Raw genomic sequence first — 20,400 nt, 5'->3', positions numbered from 1 at the left:
CATGTCGCCTGTATCAGAAATTACCATTGACTGCATTATTGTGCATTGTATTAAATTGAAACAAAATGCATATGTGTCACTCACCCTTGTTATTTTTCTTAATAGATTTCCATTGCTTCAGTGGTGTACTTCATATTTTACAATATGTGCTTCACCACAACTGTATCTCTATTCCAATGAAGCAGAAGAAGGCGGCTGCAGGGAACAATTTATTTCGACTGTGCTGAAAACGATTACAAACACTGATTAGGAAGGATTGAAATGAGCCTTTCAAGTGTGAAACACACTTGAGAAAGATAATCTAAAAGCTGCATTTTACCTGTTATTATAACCATTACTGCTTGAAAGCTGTGTCCCTGTGTCCATAGTATACACAGATTTATCCCTGAGGGCTATGCTGTTCTAATGAAAGATGAGCCATTTGCCGTTGCACTTGACAGGATTTTAAACCCACCCTTCAACACAGCAGTTCCACCTGCGAAGGACAAGCTGAAAGCTGATGACAAAACCCCCCAAAAAACCTTTATCATCCTGCCTTAAGACCTGGAGGCTGTCCTAGATGGAGGCTGTTGTTTTTAGAATGAGGTACTGGAGTGTCAGCTGCTGCAGATTCTTCTAACCTGTGCGGTTCTCTTATGTTTTACAGCAAGGTTAACAAATGCATGCACACCCCAGCGTACAGCACAGCTTTCCACTGAGAGCAGCAAAACCTCCATGTGGGTGTCTGAGCTGAGCTCTGGATGGAGGATATTTTCTGGTCACGACTCAAAATGCAGCTCACTCCTGCTCATGAAAACACACAGGGTCAGACACACTTTGCTAAATGTTGCTGTAGCCCTGCTGTAATTCCTCATGATAACATGGAAAAGTGCTTGGTTTGTAAAATCCAGAACATGAATTGTAGATGTGCAGGAGGTAGTTCTCAGCATGATACCACACACTAGAAGTTGCTGCAATCCCACCCACACAAGTCACCATGTACGCTGCATGCACATATGGAGAAATGCATATTATCTATAGAAAACAGAAAATAGCCTGAGCAAATATTAGTTATATATACCATTTCTTATTCTAATCCATGTTTTAGATGTTATTGCTCTTTGGAGCAAAGATAAATTTTAATTGTATCTGCTTTTGACATACAGCGGTTCAATAATTAACCTCTGATTTAAACTGCATATAATTGCATCAGTTATTTAATACTGTTGTCCTACCTTGTTTTGTAAGAGTTGAAAACTACAAAACAAATATCTTACGTTACATGAAACAAGATATGACTAGCTTTGAGAAAGCATAGCAGGAATGCTTTATTACCCTGTCAGTAGGTTACAGTTGGATACATCCTCATCTTACAGGTTTTGATTATTTAGGTGTCCCTTAGTAGTACTGAGTTATACAAGCTTTTCAAACCCCAATCTGAAAATTTTGGATTATATGGACATAACAGAATTATACAGAAGGACAACGCAGCATAGGTGACATAGAAGTCATTGGAGTAAGTGGGCTAAATGTTATCTCCAAATTGAGATGACTTTAGAAATGGTGTATTATCCTGCTAGATATAGAAATGAAGTGAAGAAATGAAGATGAACATAACAGGCTGATATGATCAGCAACAATACAGAGTTAAATTGGATATTAAATAATTCTGAACTGATACTAAGGGGCCCCAAGTGTTTTTATTGCAAAATTCCAACTTAACCAACTGAATGTAGCAGCTAAAATCAAGACTTTTGCGCCAGGTAATTATTTCCAATCTGTTACTGTCCAACTTTAAAAACTATAATAATGTGACCTGTACCCTTACTTTCCTGTTGTTAGCTGATAGAAAAATGCACAAATGTCTTTTGCGGCTGTAGCTCATCTGCTTCAAGCTTCAGAGAATGTAAAGCTCATATTCTGCATGGCGACTGGTTATTTGAGATGCTGTTGGCTTTCTATCATCTGAAACCAGTTTGCCCCTTCGCCTCTGATGTCTGACACAAATAAAGAAACTTTTATCTTCTTTGAACCTTTCTCTGTGATCTTACGAATGGGTGTGTGTGAACATCCCAGTAGATCAGCCGGTTATGAAATCCTCAGATCTGACCTCAACAAATCATCACACATTCAAAGTCGCTTAAATCTGATCCTCACCACATCCAATCATAAGTTTTTTGATCTTCTACCATATGATTAGTTGATCAGTTATTTATGTTAATAAGCAATCAAACAGGTGGAGCCTGTTTATTATGATGACGTGTGAATTTTAACTATCTCTTTGGATTTTCTGTTGGTATAATTTATATTTTAAGTAACCAGAGCCACGCTGCACGACTGTGTGTGAGGGCTACAGTAGAGGTTAAAGAAGATTATATTGTTGTTCTAGTATGTTGTTCAGATCTCACAAGTCGAGACACTTTACACACAAAGGTCATTAGAGACACCCCAGCCTGCATTAGAAAGGTTATAATAAAAATAATTTACTATCAAATTAAAAAGGTAAAATAAGTTGCATCTTGACTTTAAATAATCATAATCAAGTTCTTGCTTAGGAAATGTGTCTTTTCCCAACCTAAAACCACACAAACCTCAATAACGCCTAAAACTCCTATTTTAGCTGTGAACAGTCCTTCACCTGACCCTCAAGGCTAACTTGGAATCTCCCACAGGTATCCATAGCAACAAACAAAAAGAAAAACTGGGCTCATTATTTCTGTCTTGGTAAAATATTTTGAATTTTTTTTTCTAGACCACAGAAATCTTTTTGTACTTGTATTCCTTGTATTGCAGACAAATTTAGATCTCCATAATAACTAGAGTAAAACAATGAGTTAGAAAATTTTATCCAGCATCCAGTTGCTAATAGCAACAGCTGGTGGCATTTTATCCACAAAAGTTTATGTAAAGACATTTACAGGCATCAGTAAATCACTTTTGGCAATTTCAAACAGTAATTCAGAATTTGCCAAGAAACATTAACAGAGAATCTTTCTTACTGGTGCAAAAATACAATTTAAGTTTAACTGTGTAGCTGCAAAGCATGAAATAACTTCAGTTATTCAGTCATTGTTGTGAATGTGATGCAGTGCAGAAATCTGGAATAGTAGACTAAATGCATTTTACATTAGTAATCACAAACAAGGCACACATGCAAAATATCAACCAGAAAGAGTCAAAACAATTTGAAGATTTGCTGAACAAACACACGTTTGTTTTAGATTATAAAGTGACAGTCATAAAAACTAGAAGGAAAAGGCAAACTTGATTACAAAAAATAAGTCAAAAATCACTCAAGGAAGCTAATGTATAATCTAGAAAAGACAAAATATGGAAGCAGGGGCGCCGCCAGGACTCTTGGGCCCCATGTCAAAAAAGGGAAGCAAGTTTTCACTGCAGTTACTAAATTTGGCAGAATGTGGTGAATAGCTGCAGAAAGCAGATTCTGTTCACCAGCTGGCAGTATGTTTGGGATCTGCAGTTTTCCTGTTGTTGTGAGGTGCTTACTGTTGTTTCTGTCAGCAGAGTGTACTGTCAGCTGTGAAAAAATGATGTCAACACATTGAAAAAAGAACAAAGGTTAGAGCTGCTCCGTTAAACTCCTACCTAAATTACTTTCTTTTTCATCAAAAAAACCTTTTTTGATTATTATCATTGTGTATTGACTGCTATAAAACCTTTACTGTGACATTCAGGAAGTGTTTTGTTTGAAGCTGACGTCAGAAAAAGATATAACCTTTTATTAATGTATAAATTAATCCTTTAACTTTGGATTGACATCAATTTTATGAAACTGTTACACTGAGTTTCATAGGTAATTATTACACAACTTTTAGATGTTGCTATTTTCATATTTTGGTAGAAATAGATATGTTCATGGAGCTTGGCAAAATATGCAAATTAATACAGCAACTTAAAGTTATTTTTTTCCACTTTTGATCATCAGCATCCTCGTTTGTGCGTGAAGTTACTGCTTTTCAAACCAGCTCATTAGGTTTGCTCCTCCATCTCCTCTGTCTGTTTTTCCTGCAGCTCCTGGCATCCACTATATGTCAGATACCTCTTATTCCCAGCTGAATCCAAAACTAACAGCGCTTCACATCGACCCCGGTGTAATGGAAGACAAACAAAAGGCAGACTCAATCTGCTCAGCTCGCAGCCTAAAGACAAAAAGGGGGGTAGGCAGAGCAGGAACAACCCAGTTCAAAATTCTACACCAGGGAGTTCACTGAACCTCCGAAATATTTTGAGAAAACTTGAAAATGTGTTTAATCGCTAAGCTTAAACATCCTAGAGGTTGCTTCTTCAGTGCGTTGAGTGGATACAGGGATGACTCAAGGGGTGGAAAAGCTTCCCCTGTCCAGCCCTTCTCTGGAGCTGATCAAATTATATGTACTTTCATTTCAATTAGAGTACAGTTAATATAATACAGTAAGCTGCTGGACCCAAGGAACATTGGATTTTTATGGGAGATCCAATATTTGTAAGTGGCAGGAAAGTCTGTAGCAGCTTATTTGTTCCACTATAAATAAAATCTGCTGCAAATGACTGATGTGACTAAAAATTTGACTTGGCATGGACAATCCTGGTCTGGATCTGAACATTGATTAATTACTAAGAAAGGTGCAGCATTGGATATTCTGATCATTATCACTGAACTGAACTACAAAATCTGTTTTTAGATTTTGTAGCTGTCAGATACTATTCTGACAGCTGCCTCTTGGTACATAAGAAGCAAAAACGTCTCTCCCTTGCAATCTTTGCTGCAGATTGTGTCTCAATAAAATCCAATTCCTCAATGTTCAGTTTCAGGTCTAGTTCTGCACGGGTATCTACCACATACATTTATACATGAGATTCCTGAGCGCAGCTGCACATGTGGGAACAGCGTTATGTGCAAACATAACGCATACAAAATGTGTCTGTCATGTTTTCTTTTGTCAATTGTCATTTCAGTAATTTGTCTCAGAAAGATCTTTTTCTTTTTTTAGCCTTTCACTTTTTTGTGGTAACTATAACTTTAAAGACTTGTGTGTTTCTGTGGGAGAAGAGTGAGACAGAAACCCAAGTTGAAGGATTCCTCCTGAGCCACATAAAAAGAAGACAATTGTGAGTACAATACATAGATTTTACAAAAGGTCTGTTCTGACAATTCTCACTGTTGTACTGGTTTTTTTGGTATTGAGAAGGGTTGAATTGCACCCTGAGCACACTAAACATGTCAACAATGACCAAAGCATCTCAGCAGAACACACTTACTTAGATCCACTGATCTAGTTAGTGTGTTTCCATGGCAACAAAGATGACAAAAATAAACCATCCATGCCTTTGTGTTCCTGCTTGAATTGCAAAAAAGGGAGTTTTTTTATATCTGTAATATCCAACTAAGTCAAAGCTGAGCTCAGAAACACAGTTTTTTCACAATGTGAGTGAAAAAATTAACAGCTGTTGGGTCTTCCTAGCTTCAGTTGCAATACATATGAACCCCACTGATGAAGATATTCTGGAGCTGATCAAATTCTGATCAAATTCTATTATATAGGTGAGATGTGAGATTTGAGATGAGAAAGTCAAGGGAACTTCCACAGAGGCAAAGAGGATATATTTGTCTTCAAGACCTGAAAAACATTCCATAAAGAAAGACTAAAGAAATTATATTTCCAGTGACACAACTGGGGGCATTATAAGGAAGTTATGGAACAACTACAAACCTCTCTGACCTAAACATAAAGCCAGCTGAAAGTTTCCTGATAAAAATGTTATTAGATGTGTGTTGAATAAATAACAAGCTAGGCTCTGCTGCAGCAAAGTCAATGACACAATGCAAGCAATTCTCCACCGTCTCCTGACGTTTGTCCAGGAGAAGTGAAGGCTACAAGTGAGTGAAGTAACGCAGTCTGCTGGATTTTCTTGGATAAAAAACAACAACTTTTTAATAATTTTGAATAAAACTGAACTTGACTCCACTGTTTGATAACTAGGAAACTTGGAACGTATGCATGTGCATTGATATGACGTGTTGTGAATTGGTGCTAAATAAATAAACTGAACTGAATAAAGGACTTCATATACAGATCCAAACTGGAGCTGCTTGGACACCTGGATCTGCAGCATCTCTGGTGTAAGAAATGCCAAACTTGTGATTTGAAGGATACCATATTCATGATCAAGCATGGAGGTGGGTGGTGTGGGACTGTATTTCAGGAATATTAATCAATTACCTGGTCTGGTCTAAGATCTAAGTTTGTAACAACTTACCAAAATATCTGTTAGAAATTACAAAGGCTAAAAAAAAAAAAGCTCCACAAAGTACTGAAGCTGGGAACTGAACAATAATGAACAAGTTTAAAGTTAGATGTTTTTTTTTATCTTTATTCCTATTATTTTAAAGGTATATCACAATGTTGTGATGGGCTTAATTATTTCTGACTGGAAATGAATAAACACACATTTCAGCCAAGTAACACCACAGAAGTTTGGCTTTTCCAGTTTGTCTCTGTATTGCAAGCTTTGCTAAATAAATTGGGTTTCTGGTAATGACAGAACTGCTGTCTCAACATTTAACACAAAACATTCAAAGTGCAGTCAAATAACAGTCAGCAATGATCATGGCCCTTGTCTCAACTGATTGAGTCCTATCAGAGAAAAGCAGAAGCACGAGTACAGTAAACTGAAGAATGTCTCTCATTTACTAATTTGTTGAAAAAAATTAGCTTTAGTCGTCTCCTGAAGTTTAATATATGTGTAATTAACGAAGCATTGTTTATCAGTGAATAACAGTGCAGGTTGTCCAGCACAGTTAACACTTGCACTAATGCAACCCATCCATCAAAATTAGAAACCACACACACAGAGAGAAGCTAGAGAAGTGTGGTTTGCTTTATAGGACATCACGCTGATTTACATTAATTTTATGGACGTCTACCTTCACCGTAATGCTAAAGAAAACCGCATTACATCTGATGTGATTTTCCTACTTAAGTCAGAGGCAAAACTCCATAATATGACAGTGTTAAAATAGCTTTCGGTTCAGAAAAGATGCATTTACATATTTACACATTCATGTTAGAAATTAGAAAGAGAACTCAGGTTATTAATATGAGCTGAAACACTTTTCTCTAATGAAAACTAACTAAATATAACCTTTAAGTGCATATGCAAAATGTGAATCTAAATTATTGATTTAGCTAATTGCTGCATTTCTGTTGCAGACAGATCGATTTTGATTTAACATTTCAAAATGGTGGTAAAATATTTATACAGTCCATTTATCTACTGAGGCATAATATAGAGCAAACTATTTCATCCTGAGGAGAACCTGAAAAACAGATATAGCTAATACGTGGGGTGATTTTTCACATTTATACACATTATGCAAACAGAGACACATTTACAAATTCTGACAACCTCCAAGTCAAGCTCATGGAGAACGAACTGCATACTAAATGTGTAATTATGAAAATATTAGTCGGTAAATGGGCTGCTATAAAAAAAATAGAACTAGAGTTTACAGTCGCACATTTTACACCATAATTCAAATTCATTTTGTTTCATATTAATTTATCTACATAATAAATATTATCCCAGGGCACATTACAAGACAAAAAGATTCAAGTATAAGTCATTATGAAGGATCCGATTGTGTCCTGATTCAGGTCAGGACAAATTAATATAAGTACAGTCCAATCATATAGTCAGCATAGATCTAATTACATAAGAGGCAGTTCACTTCAGTTATTTATTATACAATTCAGTCAAATGCTTTGTTGCGAATCATGTCTTTATTCTTTTTCATGTCAATGTGGACAAATCAATTAATCCAACCAATCAATCAATCAATCAAATCAAATCCTTCTAAGCATATAAATTTTGCATATGAAACATATATGTGTTTATATGCTCTTTGTATGCTATATGTTTTAAAAACCAACAAGCTAGGTTTTTTTGTGAAACCTATTTTGTTGGAGTCATCCTTCATCTTGCACAAGCATGTGGTGACAGTGGAGAGAAAACACTTCAATTAATTCAACTAATACATTTAAATAGTTCATGCATAAACCTGTTTTAAAAATAAAGCCAAATATACATACCGATAAGGCCATCATGGGACTGACAATAACTTGCAGCTTTGGTCCTACTGTACTCCCATTAAGTGTTTTAGATTACACAGCTGAATAATTAACTATATATTCTATGATCCAGCAAAAAAAAAGCATTGATCTACAAGGTTAACAAATGACTGAGATAAAAGATAAGTCATTTGTTGAAGAACAAGACATTTGTTCTTCAAATGTCTTGAAGATATTCAAGACATTTGAAGAACAAGACATTTTTTTCATCCTGTTTAAAGAATCTATTCATCTATAAGCTGTGCCAATTTTAAAGATCACAGAGGAGAGATATGGCTTGTTTCTTCTATCAGTAGGGTTCAACCAGGACAGGCTGCAAGACAGAAACAGAGCCAAACAGCCTTTCTCACAGTCCCATTTACAACCATGGCAAATTTACAGCCATTGTCATTAATCTAACCTGCAACTCTCAAAAGAGAAAACAACATGCAGGAACAAACAAAAGCTACAAACTACTGTGCTAGATTATACAGCTGTGCCTCTAAGAGAAATGTTTAATCCACCTATGTACCATATTGCATTTTTGTCAATAGACAATCTTTTGAAATATTTGAGTAAATCAAATTACAGTTTTATGATCCATCCATCTATTCATCTATTCATCCATCCTTCAAGTAGGTTTTTCAGGGCAGATGACAATCTCTGGCTGTCATTGGACAAGATTGGGAATACGAAACCTGCTGCCAGTCCCTCACAGAACAATACAGTACAGACACACTGAAGTTCAAGATCTTCAGTTATCTTGAACTGCATATTTTTTTGGTAAAGATAAGATAACTGATAACCAAGAATATGCCCTCCCACAGAGAGAGCACGCAAACGTCACAAAGAAAGGTCTGAGCTATAGATTCAAACACAAGATTTTCTTATAGAGTGTGAAGCCCCCTTGAACATGTATTGACTATACAAGTTTGATACATTTATTACCCAATTTTTTTCAAACTCATACTTTTTGTTGCACTTTTATATGTAATGTCCATTTGCTCACAGACTATTTAACCATATGAGGACAAAATCAGGAAGGGAGAAAAATTTGAAGAAAAAAAAACTTAACATCTTTTTCTTTCTTTGCCTTAACTCAACCAGAGAACTAAATGTCAACTGTTCTGTCTCATATTTCACTACATCCCTGCTTACAACCAGATTTTTTCAGAGTCATTACCGGGTACCATAGCAACAGAGGTCTACTCCACTGCAGGCTGCAACTCTGAATGGTCCTATTTACTCTGTAGCCCTGTAAGATATTGCTGTGCTTTTTGCAAAGGGAGTCTTTCATCTCTGGAATATGATAGAGCTGTTTCACTGCACAAAGAAGCCATCAGCAATATGAAAATCAATGCCTATAGTTTTAATGTTTTTCATCTGAAAAGGCAGCAATTTTTAACCAGCCATTTCTGTGTATTTTCAGTGCAAATAGCTCATCCTATAGGTAGTTCTGGTAAATCGCTTTGTTGCATAGACAATATAGAGCTAAAAGAAAACTCAATGAGGCATGAGTCAGACTGCAAATCAACTCGGGTTCAATTTGACCAATACAGCAGGAATGACATCCCACAGAAGCTCCCACAGATAAGTGATGATCGGCCACTGCAATTGGCGATCTTGTTGAAAGAGCTGAATTACTAATACAGTTCAAACTGAAAGGTTATTTAATAGTATCTCCATCCATAGCAACAAGTTGACCAGGCAACTAGATACGCTATTGTAAACAAATGACAGTTGTTTCATGATGTTGTCCTTACAAGTTTTGAAGAGTGAAGAGAGTGGCATTACAGTATTTGGTATAAAATGTAAAAATTGATAAAACCACATATTTTATCATGTATTTTGTCTACAGGAGAGTGTAAGACTATTTCTGCAGGAACACCACATGCCTCAGTGGTGGAGCAGGCACACCAGAGGCCACAGTGAATGAACGCAGTTGTTTTCAGATCAATTCCCAGCCCCTGACCACTTGCTACATGTCTTTCCCTTCTCTATCAGTCCTTCATGCTGTCCATCGGCCTTTGAATAAAAGCTACTTGTGCCACTAAAACCTTTAAAAAGAATACTGTTTCTCATCTTTACAGAAATAAGACAGCTATTACCTTAAGAATGGTTGGACCAATTACTTCTGTTCTTCAAGTGCAAGGTCTGCGGAGGTGAAGATTTATATTAACAAGACAGGTGGTTAGAGCTAGAGCTCCACTTCCTTAATTGCCATTGTAAAATTTCAGCTACCGGGTACAGAACAAAAACACTAGCAAAGTCCCAAAAAAGTAAAAGTGAAATAATTTAGTAATGCATATGGTAACATTCTTTACTAGCACACTTTAAAATTAGCTAAAAGGCTGACTGCTCTCCTCTTACTGATAACATTTTGTTAATGGGTGATCTGTGATACTCAGTCCCAATAGAGCTGAAGGATTACAGCTCTTCTTAAAGCCACTGGGTATTGGCACGATTCTGCATTTACAAATAGCCTGGCCTTGGGGAAAGCAAAAAGAAGCCAAATGTAATGAAACTCTGCCTGCACTGAGACAATGTGGGATAAGTGTGTGGCAATAAAAATATTCTAAAGAATAGCTTTATATAAAAAAATGTCATATACTGTATATATACATATGTACAAATATAATCATTTCTTACAAAGATAGACACAGTGCCTTGATTAGGAAGATGAACGGTTCTTTCTGTCTGGTTCTAAACAAATGCATTACTGTTTGTCCATAAACATTTGCTGCCCAACAGGGCATATTAGCAAACTAAAATTAGTTCTGACCCAGACACATCAAAGATACATCCTACAGGGTTTTCTGTACATGTGAAGTCAACTATGATTGGTTTAAAGAAACACAAAAAGAAAGTCCATCTACCAGAAGAAATCACAGCCAAGTCACTTTGTAAAACAAACAGCTTTATAGAAATTGGTCTGGCCCTGCAAAATGAAGCTACGAGTAGAAATCATAAAAAATAAACATTTGCTGTACGAAAAAAATTCAAACAAATGAAAATGTCATGCGTTTGTCATTCAGAATTTAGAAAAATATCTTCATCTTACCAGCACAATAGCCACTCAATATTCTGACATTTCCAAGGTTGAAGAGTGTAATCTTTCTCATCTGCGAGGCTTTAAATGCCACTAGTGTAGTATGACAACCGATAAGTGGTATAAGACATTGGGAGGTCGATTCCTGGAGCACCCTGTAAAGTCAGCGTGACACTGCCTCTGACTCTAATAAGGTCAGTCCTGAATCTTACTGTTTGAATCTGTGACCTACAGCTGAGTGTCTTGGTGCCACCAATGATTTAGAATGGCTGCCTTATATCATCTACTCACTCAAATGTGTGAATGATCCACCAATTAACCTGAAGTCAACAGAGTGCCTGCATTGTTTTGTATGTGGGTGTCTTTTAAAAAGACATATTTAAACTGCAAAGGAGACATTGTCAGTAGTCAGTAACCTTCGCCTACTTTCTTTTAAAATCACTCCTCGAGGGTACAGTAAGCAGAAACAAGGATGTGGAAACCACCAAATCATTCTGTAGTGGCACATATTTACTCTGGATAGCATAACTTGAAAACAGAGTAGCAGAAAGCCACCTGCTTGTTTGCGTGCGTGGGGGTGTGTGTGTGTGGGGGTGTGTGTGTGTGTGTGTGTAAATCTGACAGAGATATATGATTATTTTCCTCTCCACCTGTTCTCATTATGGGCCTGCGTCTTCACTAATCCAGGGGGCCAGACCCACATTCTGGATGCTAGAGTCAAGTTAGTGCAATCACATCGGTCAGGCACAAAAAGCTACTGTGCAATCACTACAAGTTATAAAAATGCTAATATTGATGCCATTTAAAGGTATTACAACTATACAACCATTTGAAATGTATGCTGAGAAAAATATTGACATGTTCTATCCTTATTTTAAACACTATATAGACCAACAGAAGCTTGTTTTGCCACTTACATGACTGTAGGATCATCTCAAGTCAGAGTTAATAAGTATTTTTCTTTTTACCAAGCTTCTAAAGTTATTACATAATAATAAAATAATGAAACAACAGAGTTAAAGTTCAGTTATTTGCTGCAGGCAAAGCAAAGGATATTCATCTCTAATCTGCAGTCAAAAAACAAAATCACATCCCCCATGAGTCAGTTATAAAAGTCAACAGTCCAAAATAATTTCATCTGATGAGTGCTTATGCAATATCAGGTAGTGAATACAGTCATTTGCTTTGTGGCAGACACTGAAGAGCACATATTTATTGGATATGTAGAAAAATAAAACATTTGAAATATGCAACGAAAGGTGTGAGAGAGATGCAGAGAAATGCAGAGAGCAAAGGAGAAAACCCAGATGTGGCCTTTGGGCTGAAACTGCTGAATCACCACGTCTCTTCTAATAACATCATCACATCGTGAACCCAAAGCATTTTCTCTTGAGCAACACAAAGTCGTGATAAAAAAGGAGGCAGATAGAGAAAAATATTAGACTTGAATAGACACAACAGAGACATCAAGCGAAAGGGATAAAAAAAAAGAGATTCCCAGATGTTCTCCTTTATCTACCGTCCTCCATGTCCCAATTCCAGCCTTGAAAGAAAGGACATTCCCTTCTATAAGCCACCTCAAAATGCTCAGGACACTTACACAAATCTTAAACGAGACTACTCAGAGACATAACTCAATTCCAAACTGCTGAAACTACACACTCTTTCTGTTTTAGATTTATTGATGGGCTCCTCTTATGGCCTTTTTGTGACAGAGTCAGAGGTCTGAACACCATGAGTTGTCAGATGCCAAGAGAGCAGTGACTCCTCAGCTTGTTTATGCAACAAACAGGCACTATTCAAAAAAATATATTTGCGTCATTTGTTGCTATGTCACGATTGTTTGTTTTGCTCCTGTCACTTTCCAGTGCATGCTAAAAATAGTTTTTATGTTTTGACCTAATCATTTACTGAATCTAGAAATTGAGTTTGTGGTAGAATGACGAAAATCTGTAATTTAGAGAAATGAAGATACATTAGTTAATATAGCTGCGTTTTTATTAACCATAAAGTTGGGCAACATGAATTTACAAAAATACATTTTCTTAATGGAAACAGGCCAATTTGGAAAAAAAAAATCTAACGTTTTTAACAAGATGAGGAGGTTAATAGATGTATCAAAATATTTGTAATATGCAAAACTGCAATGGAAACACTTTTTTTGCATCATATGAATCACATGATCAACAACCTGATGTTGCTACTGGCTCAAACCACAAAGAAGAAGATGGCAGGAAGTAGTTGGAGGATCATCAAACCCTAATCAAGCCAAATAACTTAAACCATTATTGTGTTGGATGCAGAATTCAGCACAACTCTCTGAGTCAATAATTATTTGTTTTTCAATATTCATAAATATTAAACAGCTTTCTACTTGACAAAGACAAAGATATAAGCAGCCACTCTGCTGTAGATTCCTCCTCTCTTTACTGTGACCTGTTTGGCAGAAACTCCAAGCTAATTTTCCTGTCCAGTTTCCTAATAACCATTATGACTGAATTAATTATTTCCATACTTGGTTTATACCCAATTAAGGTTATAAACCTTCATTGTTATTTATATGCAACACAAATACTAAAAGTAGTTATACCATGTATATGGCATAAATAACTCATTATAACATCATAACATCAATACTTTGCTCATCACTGTCTAAGGTCTAGTTTTTCTCACTTAATTGCTTTGATTTAGTAAGGTATAAGTAAACAAAGGACATTTCAAAAATGTTTTATTGTTTCTCCATATTTCAGACTTACCCGTGTTAAGTGATATTTAAAAAAAATAGCATTTCCTAAATACAACTAACTGCATATAAAATATTTTAAAAACAGCATTAGGTTTGATGATTTAGAGAAGCAATTTGATGTGTGATCTTATCAGCTTTAGGTCAAAATTTTTAAAACACGGAAGCATTAAGCTTTAGAGACTTTCTAAATAGGGCTTAGGTCTAAGACCAACTGCATTCCAATTATTCAGTTGATGATCAGGTCATGTTTGATTGTTTTGTTAAGAATAAGGGCTGACCTGCTTGTAAAATGATCACCAACTGTCTACTCTAAAAAAATCTGCTTGAGGTCTGGTATTGATCTATGCTTAGTTTTAAGGTACAGGTTTTCAAAGTAAAGTCCTCCACATTCCCTCTCAAAGAGTAGAGAATTTTCTGACATACTAAATGATCCCTGTAGCTTTTAGGCTTTCTCCAAATTCTCTTGGCAATGTGAGTTCAAATTGAACTTCCTAAGATTTTCCCTTCAGAGACAATTTGAAACTATCTTGGATATTATGGTTTCTTCACTAGCGAATATTCTTTTTCTAGACTTATGTATTACATTTTTTGGAAGCCATTAAACCTAAACTGACTGACAGGCAAAAATCCTTTCTATTTTAGATCATTGATTGTATCCAAATGCACCTGAATGCTTTAGGCTGACCAACAACTAGAACCTGATGTATGTAGTAAATAGTTGATTGAATATGTTTCATAAGCATCTGACTGCCTCCTAGTCTCTTCCATAAAAAAGAGGGAGAATTAGAGTTCTTTCACCAAATCTTTTATTTTCCTGCTGTTTGACAAACATATGAGAATTCAGTAAATAAGTTGTGCTTTCTTCGTTTGAAAATTATAAAATTGTAGTATTCAGTAATTTTTCAGTGACTGTGTGCTGTTTATTTGTACTTACTGATGCATTTTTCTCTTTCTCTGTCGGTCTCGCTTTGTGTGTGGTGTGTGTGTGTGTTTTCCCCCGGATACACTTGCCAAAAACTGAATCTGCTCACAGCCCAGCTGAGCAATGTATTATGGTGAATATTTCCTTCAGATGACTAGCTGTTTTAGAAGTCAAAGGGCAGGATTAGACTTCTTATATCAAACTGATTGACATTCGGATGCAATATTTTCAGTGAGATTTTCTGTTTACCAAGTTGAACTACTAAAAGTCGACCACTCCTTGCTGTGTGGAAAATCAATAAGACTCAGCCAAATGCTACTCTGGCCCAGAGGCCTCGTGAAAGCTCTGCTATCATCCTCCAAGGAACACAACATTAATATTAATACTTCTCAGGCTAAAGGAACATCTGGAAAACAAAATAAGAAAAAATCTTCTGAAAACAGAGCAGGTAGATGCAAAAATTAGACATTAGACTTTATTTTTTGTATTATTCATGTTCCCAATGTCCTATAACTAATTCTGTATCATATTATGGGTTAAAGCTGTCAATTTAGAACTCCAGCACAAGATCTTAATCAGACAACATTATAGTGTCTATTTCAAGTCATTTGATGTGATTATCAGTTGTGAAAATTAGAGCCTGGTCAGAACCCTACAATGCTCCATAAGATGAGAGCAGTACATGTACAATCTGTTTACAAATGACAGTTCTTGATTGTTCATTAAAATAACCCTATTATGCACTTTCATTAGTATATTAACATCAGTAATCTGAAGTTTCTAATGTATTCTAACTATAAGTAACAGATGATGCTGTTGATGCTGCAGATGTTATAGAAGCAGGATTACATAAAGCCAAGCCATGCATTCAAACGTCTCCTTTATGAGTGTAGACTCTAGTGTCACCCATTTAGAGACTGCCAACCAAACACAGCCTACCAAAACAATCACAGCATGAAATGTAGGGTTATTATAACCTATTATAACCTTCAACCTGTAAAAAAACTACTGAAGTTTCAATTGTCAGTCATGTACTTTCAGAGGGTCTTGTTGATTTTCTTAAAGTAATCAAGGGCCCACCATCAGACCTAAATAAAAACTGTATTTTGAACAGCAGTAAAATCTCTGCTGATGCTAAAGTAGGGATTATTTAATTTTATCACCCATTTTTATCCATAAAGTGTATAAAGTATCATTCTTATAAATGCATTTTAAGTTTTCTTTAACGGTAAAAATAGTTGTTTAGACAGCTCTGGTTCACAAAACTAACCCCTAAGGAAGCATTAAATATTGTGTGTCATAATGTATCATATTACATCTTAAAGTATGCTGTAATATTGGATTCTATGATATTATTACATCTTCTACTGTTTTACATAGTACCGATGCATTTTAGCATCTGAATCAGATGATATTTGCATCATATTAGTTCCTGTGATATTGTATTGTGGAAAACTATTCCATATAGTTTTGTACTGCATCATGCTTCATCTCGTTCTGCCATAATTGATTTTATTACTGCATTTTACTGAATCATATTATATCATATTTACCTAAATTCATTATATCATAATGTATATTTCTGTAACTCTCATATTGTCTCATAATTTATTGTATCATGATCCCTTGTATTATCTGTATCATATTGTATTGTATAAAATTCCCTAATAATGTACTGTCATATCTGACTTTCTTCTGAGAAAACTTTCCACAACGTATAGGAGTGTGTTTACAGAAAACATATTTGAGAAGTCAAACACTTTAAGTCATCCAAAAGGTGTTCTATGAGGTTGAGGTCAAGAAGTTGGGCTGAGGTCTTCTCCACCAACCATCCATGTCTTAGTATGTTGGTGAGGATTTGTGTTGGAACAGTAATATTCCCAAAAATGTTTCCACAAAAGATGAGCATGAAGTTGTTCAAAATGTTTTGGTATGCTTAAACATCAAGATATATTTGTTATTGGACCTATTACAGAGAAGGCATCCTAAGTCTGGATTTCACAGAGCTTCTGAGCGCGATCCAATCCTAACAAAAATGTTAATAGAAGCAATTTACACGCCCACCTGATTTATTTCATGCACTGGTGGCCATATTATATCAGTCTCTATTTTAATCTTTTCTGTTCTTTCACATCACATAGTTTCAAATTGATCTCATCATGTTGCTGTGCAATACTATAGTATATTGTATTATATTATAGCATGTTGTATTGTTTTGAATCATGGTGTACTGTTTTCTTTCTCATCTTTCGCTCTCTACTGAAGTGACATATGTTTTATATGAAGAGATCAACAATAATTGACCTGCAACAACCCTAAAGAGCATCTGTTAAACAAGAAAGGTCATGCAGCAATCATTTTCACAAGACATTTGTAATAGCCTGATGAAATAAAGCTACATCCAGCTTATGACAACATTAGACACTCTAGCAATCCATCATCAACTGCTACCGAATAAAAATCTGATTTCCAGGAACCGAATACAGTATTGCAACATCACTGCTCTGCAGAAAGCTCCCTTTAAACTTGTAGAAGATTATGTTTTATTCAGAGCTACATGCTTTTTGTCCAACAGCGATGTGCATCTTGATAGCATGAGGATTATAGCTGCAGCTTGTGCTGTCGAGAGATGCTAACAGTGACTTCAAGCTTTTTAAAACCAACCTTCTCACACATGCATTAGCAGACACAAATATTGCATCTTAAAGCACAAGTCAAATCACAAGAGCTGAGACAGGTGACAGAGCTAGGGTGGTGAAATGTGTCAATGCAAAGCCCAGAGAAAATCGTTCCTTTCTGTTTTGAATAACAGAGCTATTTTGAGAGCAGCATCACTGGGAGAAGACATTTTATTGCACAGATATGAAGCAACAGAATAAGAAGAATCAAATTTCATGTTTGTGTTGCAACTTTATTGGCTAATAGAACCCATTGGTTGGTTTTGATTTCACAGAGGATTCCAACCATCAATCAACAAGTCATTTTAATAGTGTGCATATCAAAATCATGCCAATCCACCCACATTTAATTAAATAAGCTAATAAATTATGTGCCTTCTGGCTGACTGAGAACCAAATATTTTCTGCATCATGCCTAAGGAGCTTGAAAACATGAAACACAGGGTGACCTTTTTACTACACACAGCTTCCCAACAGATATTTGGACAACCTGTGACATTTTCTCAACACTCACCACTCATGCTGGGGCTCATCAATGACCAACAGGATCTTGAACTTCTTGGAGAGGGACGGAGAAGGGGCCGACTGCTCCACAAAGCCAGCGGCAGATGCGGCCGTCTGTTTGACCACGTTGGTGATGGAGCTGAAGGAGCTGAAGAAGCCGGAGGATCCACCAGAGGAGGAGGAGGACTGGGCCTGTTGGGGCTGCTGGGCCAGCTGGGATGGACGACGCTCCTGTGGCCCAGGAGAACTGGCAGGCATCTGGGATGGAGTAGGAGCTTTTGTTGGGGAGAGGGCAGGGGCAGGAGCTGAGGCAGGGGCTGCACCCTGCTGGGAAGGAGAGGAGGCGGTGGGAGGTGGAGGAGCAGATGGGTCAGGCCTCTGAAGGTCTGTCATGTAGCCATTGGGCAGGTTGGACATGAAGCTGCTGTCGGAGAGACGGCGGCGGAGGAAGTTCATGATTTCGGTTGAAAGGTGGGACTTCTCAGTCGACTGTAGATGTGTCTTTCTCCTGACTGGGCGCCTCTTGATGTCCAGGCTGAATGGAGTGAAGGCAGAGTGGATCAGGGGTTAGATGAATGACAGAGCAAACAAATCAGTCCAGATGATCGAGGGATGCGTGACAGAGAGCTGCTTCTGTGTTGGATGGTAAAGCAGGAAGGGAAGAGAGGATGGATGAAGCGAGCGAGGATGGAAACAGCTCTGGTCCAGTCTTCAAGAGACAGCTCCCGAAAGTGCAGCTGGGGCAACAGAAACAGCGAGCGTGAGTGGTGTTCCTCCTCCTGAGCCTCACGCCTCCTGAAAATGCGTGTTTGTGACGTGGGACAGTGTGTATCTGATAGAGAGAGAGAGAGCCAGAGAGGTGTGGTGTCGCCCCCTTCAGAGAGGTGCTGGTGTTCTCCCTCTTCCTCTCTTCCTTCCTTCCTGCCTCCTGAGCTGCTGCAAGCTGAATGCACCGAAGAGATGCTGCCGCCTCTGCTTATCTCACTCTCTCATTCGCTCCCTCTGCCCTTTTTCCTCTCGCTTACTCCCCCTGAGCCACTCACTGGCTGAATCCCCCTCTCCCCTCACCTCCTCCCGTTTTGCTCTCCTGTCATCATCCTCCTACATCACAGACAACGTTCAAGTGTCGTGCTGCAACACTGTGGCAGTGCGTGCCGTGTGCAGCCAGCGGAGGGGGTTTCCTGCACGCGCGCTTGAGGTTGGGTTCACAGTTGGAAACACCATCCATCACGCTCCACAAGCCCCACCTTCTCCTGCTGCCATCCTTCCATATTTCAGCCGTTGGCTCAACATGTCACATCTCTTTTCCTGACGATTATTGGACGCGGTTGTTACAAATGATGCATAACTCTAACCCTTTAATACTGAACCTGATTCAGGATCTACCAGTAAAGTGTGAGCAATTTGTGTTTTGACCTAAACCTGTTTAGGTTGTCCTTGTGTGTTAAACATCTCTGTGGTTGTTTTACCTTATCCTGTCTGAATGAAAGGTTTAGAAACAGATTGTGCCATATGCTGTAGACAGTCTGAAGCCTCCTGTGGCACAGTTTTAATCGGCAATAAATGATTCAGGAATGATTCAGGAAGTAGTGAAGAAAATTACAGATCAGCACATTCATATTGATAGAATTATTTTCTGGGCCATAATAGGATGTTTTGCTTTCATAAAGGATCACTAAGGGAAGAAAATAATAGTAGTAATATTAACAATGTGCATTTGCAAGTTTTAAATTGTATTTTTGTGCTGCTTTTAGAGTAATAACTTCATCCTCATTCATTGGCCTTCCAGCCTATGTTGGTACCGGACTTGTCTCGCTGTGGGTAATGACACTATAGAAGCTTTGGCCAGCAGCTTCAGAACGTCTTTTGAATTTATTCTGAGATTGATAATCACCTCTTGCACAAAAAAATGTTTGCCTCTGTGGCACAGAAGCATTCTACTTACTGAACAGTATGATGGCTGGACCTTCACTGTTTATACTTGCATGATGATGAAACGTTGTGGTGAGTGGTGGTGAGGCAGACGCAGCAGACCCAGGATGAGATGATTGATGGAAGTTTAATGATGACTATAGACTTAAATAATACCAAAAGTCCACAAAACCTGGCAGCACAGTTGAGCGGAAGGCTAGGGCTCAGCACTGGTAGCAACAGGCTACACGCATGGACAGGAACACATTGACAAGGACCCGACAGAAACGCTGAGACACAGGTGACATTAAATACACGGGAGGGTAATCACAGAAACGAGACACACCTGGGAAACAATCAAGGGGAAGACAGGACAACACGAAGACTCAGGGACACAGAAAACTCTAAATAAATACACAGAAAAACAGAGATCCTGACAGATGATGTTTAACAGGGTAAAATTTGCATCATGCAATTATGAGAAACACACTTCTGGAGCTTCA

At 37.5% G+C, this 20,400-nt stretch overlaps 1 protein-coding gene across 1 annotated transcript in view; it reads right to left on the bottom strand.

Annotated features, from left to right (window-relative positions):
* Positions 1 to 19,026, bottom strand: part of syn2b (synapsin IIb) — a 76,742-nt gene extending 57,716 nt beyond the window's left edge. The window contains exon 1 of the mRNA XM_032548650.1: positions 17,997 to 19,026. Coding sequence (XP_032404541.1) covers positions 17,997 to 18,442 — 446 coding nt within the window. The 5' untranslated portion in view covers positions 18,443 to 19,026. The remainder of the gene's footprint in view (positions 1 to 17,996) is intronic.
* Positions 19,027 to 20,400: the final 1,374 nt, after the last annotated feature.

The sequence above is a fragment of the Xiphophorus hellerii genome, chromosome 20 (genome assembly GCF_003331165.1).
Source record: "Xiphophorus hellerii strain 12219 chromosome 20, Xiphophorus_hellerii-4.1, whole genome shotgun sequence".
Classification (NCBI taxonomy): domain Eukaryota; kingdom Metazoa; phylum Chordata; class Actinopteri; order Cyprinodontiformes; family Poeciliidae; genus Xiphophorus; species Xiphophorus hellerii.
The sequence above is the reverse complement of the archived record's forward strand: the minus strand, read 5'-3'. Positions and strand labels throughout refer to the sequence as shown.